Source organism: Danio rerio, chromosome 13, assembly GCF_052040795.2.
Source record: "Danio rerio strain M-AB ecotype USA chromosome 13, GRCz13ab, whole genome shotgun sequence".
Lineage (NCBI taxonomy): Eukaryota > Metazoa > Chordata > Actinopteri > Cypriniformes > Danionidae > Danio > Danio rerio.
This window is the reverse complement of record NC_141033.1, coordinates 35,609,629-35,613,739: the sequence shown is the minus strand read 5'-3', so window position 1 is coordinate 35,613,739 and position 4,111 is coordinate 35,609,629. Positions and strand designations below refer to the sequence as shown.

The following is a 4,111-nucleotide window of genomic DNA, read 5'->3' as shown; positions in this document are numbered from 1 at the left end:
CCAGTATTTTTTTTTCTTGTTCTGATGTGCTTTTTATTTTATAGTTCTCACATCGAATCATGAGGATGAAGGTTGCATTGATTTCACTCTGCCAGGTTGACTGCAGAAGTCACTGAAGATAAGTAACCTTGTATATACGCTCTGACTTGGTTAAAGCATAACAAGTCGGAATCTGTTTTTGCCAATAATTTGGGGAGACCATGTGTGACTGAGTTGTCACATGGTAATTAAAACTGTAAACAATTTTTTGGGGATAAAACATGTTTTTTATGCAAATATATTTTTGTAATATTTTTTTATTTTAATTTTAAGAGTATTTTTAATAAATGCCAAGTCTATTTAATACAATAGAATAGCAAAAATATATAAAAAAAATTTCAGCTTGTAAAAACTGTTTATCTTTTCTTGTTGCAGTGTTATTGTTTAGCTTTTATTATTTATACATTTTAATTTAGCTTAATCTTTAGCTGATTTTAATATATAGAATTCCTAATCCCATAACATAGACTATTATTATTATTATTGTTATTATTTTTAAAATATATCAAACCACACGGTCTCGTTCAAGTTGGCTATGTTGTAATTCTAGTGATATTTCTAAGGGTGGCGCAGTTGCTCTCGCATGCGGGTAATTGCCACTCTTCGGCAAACTGGGGAGAAGTAAATGTGGAGTGACTAATGCTTATTCAGAAAACCTCTATCCAGTGGTTTTATTAAGCACATGCGCTCTTTCTGTGAAACAGACCTGTGATGTATAAATCAGCTTTGACGTGATGGAAGCTTCCAGGTTCTTGTTCTCATCATGAACTGTGCAAGTAACAGGTAAGTGAGTGAACAACTAAAGCTTTTTACAACCCCGCTCTGAATTATGTTGACTGTTCAATTAGGGTTTTTGTTATATTCTCATGTTACACCAATTGCCTGTAAATGGAAAGAGAAAACAATGCATATACATAATGACACTATATATTTACGGCAGAATATGTTTTTTTGCCAATGAGTATTATTTTTTTCTCACCACCATTGTCAAAGGTTTACAGTTGGTTTATCACAAAAGTAAAAAAAAAAAAAAAAAAAAAAAAAAACAAGCGCGTCAGATCTTATATTTTTTATGTGACGCCATCGAAAATCAAATCACATGACGCCTCAGAAAACAATAAACAAATTACCCCTAAACATCTCGAAATTACCTCCAAATATACAATCTAGAAATTCCTGGTAATCCGAGTCTTTTCTCAATCGTTAATATTTGCGCCAAAATTTCTGACAGGAACACCAGGCTAGATACTTTAATAAAGGGTTGGGGGTTTCAGAACAGAGAGAGAGCGAGTGAGAGAGAGGGGTACGCGCAGAGAGGAGGGGAGACCTGTTACTGCCATGCTAACTGCGCGCTTTCACTGCGCAAAAGCGCACAGAATGTTGTCTGCTCGAATGAAGATGTGGCTCTCCTGAGTCTTTTTCTTTTCAAACCGTTTTCCTGTTTACAGGACAAAATGCTTTCGTTTTACTATTTTAGCCTTACTTTAGTGCATAGAAAACCAATCTGCGTCCTCTTTTGACATAAGAGGTCCCCGCGTCTCCATGCGCTTTTGCCTACAATTCAGTTTTTAGCGCTTTTTAAATGTTTTGAAGCTAGAAGTGCGAGGATGTGGACGCTGCCGAGGACCCGGTTCGCACACTGTAACAGCTCTTCGAGCAGTGATGAGAAGGAAATCGCCGTGAACATCGGCGGTGTGCGGCTGGTGCTGTGCGGGGACATTCTTAATCGCTATCCGGACAGCAGGCTCGCCGAACTCGTCAACTGCCCAACTCGTAGTTTTGATGTCATTTCCTCACTCTGTGATGATTATGATCCCGGGAAACGAGAATTTTACTTCGACAGGGACCCCGATTCATTTAAATGCATCGTAGAAGTCTACTACTTTGGGGAGGTCCACATGAAGCGCGGGATTTGTCCTATTTGTTTCATCAAGGAGATGGAGTTTTGGAAGATTGACTTGAGCTACTTGGATGAATGTTGCAAGAGTAACTTAACCGAGAAAGAGGAAGAACTGGCTGAGATTGCGGACAAGGTGAAGCTGATTCTGGATGATCTGGAATGTGACCCTGCTGTGAGCCGCACGGAGAGGTGGCAGAAGTTCGTCTGGAAGCTCATGGAGAAACCAGAGTCTTCACTCCCCGCACGCGTAATCGCCGTCGTGTCCTTCCTGTTCATCTTAATCTCATCTGTGGTCATGTGTCTCGGGACTTTACCGGACCTCCAGGTGGAGGATTCTGAAGGGAACCGCGTTGAGCACCCGAGCTTGGACGCTATCGAGACGGCGTGCATCGGTTGGTTCACGGTGGAGTACGTGCTGCGCCTCGCATCCTCCCCTAACAAGTTGCGCTTTGCGCTCTCCTTCATGAACATGATAGACTTCTTGGCTGTTCTGCCATTTTACGTGGTACTGGTTCTCACGTGCCTTGGCACGGCCATGATGGAGCTAGTCAACGTGCAGCAGGCGGTGCAGGCACTCCGCATCATGCGCATTGCGCGGATCTTCAAGCTGGCGCGCCATTCTTCTGGACTTCAAACTCTCACGTACGCGCTCAAGCGGAGCTTCAAGGAGCTGGGGCTGCTCCTTATGTACATGGGGGTGGGCATTTTCGTCTTCTCTGCGCTCGGGTACACCATGGAGCAGAGCCACCCAGAGACCTTATTCAGAAGCATCCCACAGTCGTTCTGGTGGGCCATCATCACCATGACCACTGTAGGATATGGGGACATCTACCCAAAAACCACCCTGGGACGGTGCAACGCGGCCATTAGCTTTCTGTGCGGGGTGATCGCCATAGCTCTGCCCATCCACCCCATCATCAATAACTTCGTCATTTATTACAACAAGCAGAAGGTGCTCGAAACCGCCGCCAAGCACGAGCTCGAGCTCATGGAGTTGCGCGCGCTCGAGCTCACTGTCAGAAGCGCCTCGCGCAGGTCTGACGCGCCCGGGAGAGCGTGGGAAGGTGCCATGCGCGCGTCGCGTAGCGATACTTTTATCCCGCTTCTGTCGGGAGCGCACAGAACTGAGAGAGAGCCACTGAAGAAGAAAAGCCTGACTTAGAAGAAAAGTCAAAGAAAGTCAAAAAGCACCTTAAGTTTCACCAGAGCGTGTGTTGTTATGGTGCTTGCGCGCTATAAACTATTGTGCTCTAATGTGACCGTCAAGCTGCTTGTGTTGTTCATACTGGACATCAAAAAATCAGTTCATCTTTAAAAGTGTTATTTTGTCTTCATTAAATAAAGTGCATGTCAAACTTACTGCGTATGCCTGGCAGATATTTATTGCGCAGATATTAGATACAATTTCTGTAATATTTAACATCATATTCATCTCTAACAAACATAAACCACGAGCAACAGGTGTAAAATCAGTATGAGCAGCGTCCACCTAAAGTGCCCATCTAGAATTTGTGTGTAAAATTATGACTGATTTACCAAAATGTGAGGTAAGAAATAGCTACTTCTCCTTTTTATCAGATGTGTGATCATGTTTTGGATGTGAAATGGCTGAGCTGACATTATGATTTGGGAGGTTTTTTTGTTTAACTTCATGTAGATGTAGCAAAATAAATATCTGAAGAAAGCAACCTTCTTGCACAAATGTTATTTTTCTTTTTTTTAATTGTATAAAGTTTCTTGTGCTCAGCTGTACTAGATTTATTTGGTCGGTAGAATCAATAATATCTCCTAATGATGTTTCAAAAATAACTTTTAAGATGTTTTAAAATGCATTTATTCTGTAAAGGGAAATCAGAATCTTCAGCAGCCTTCAGTGTCACTGTAAGCTCCTGATATCATTCGCAAATGCTCGCTCCTTTTAATCATAGCAGAATTTAATATAGTCTAAAATGACATACAATACTTCAAAATGTATTTTTTACTGGTTGCTAGGAAGCTGTGGCATTCATGTAAACGCCAACTGTCTGTTTTATAATAGTGATGTTTTACTTCCATTCTCAGTATTATAAGGACTTATCATTTAGACAAGAGACAGAGTTATTGTCAGTCTTTTTTTATTTACTGGGCCGAAGTTTGGATCACTTGTTGACTAAAAATTGTAACTACTCCATT

General features: G+C 41.4%; 1 protein-coding gene across 1 annotated transcript; it reads left to right on the top strand.

The window, feature by feature from the left end:
• Nucleotides 1-1,406: 1,406 nt before the first annotated feature.
• kcnf1b (potassium voltage-gated channel, subfamily F, member 1b) lies at nt 1,407-3,627 on the top strand. Its single transcript, XM_087279553.1, has one exon. It carries the CDS (start codon nt 1,647-1,649, stop codon nt 3,099-3,101), a length of 1,455 nt encoding a protein of 484 aa, XP_087135679.1. The 5' UTR covers nt 1,407-1,646; the 3' UTR covers nt 3,102-3,627.
• Nucleotides 3,628-4,111: the final 484 nt, after the last annotated feature.

Bases quoted from the DNA above. Each gene is read 5' to 3' on its own strand.
- kcnf1b (XM_087279553.1), top strand. From the start codon at position 1,647: ATGTGGACGCTGCCGAGGACCCGGTTCGCACACTGTAACAGCTCTTCG.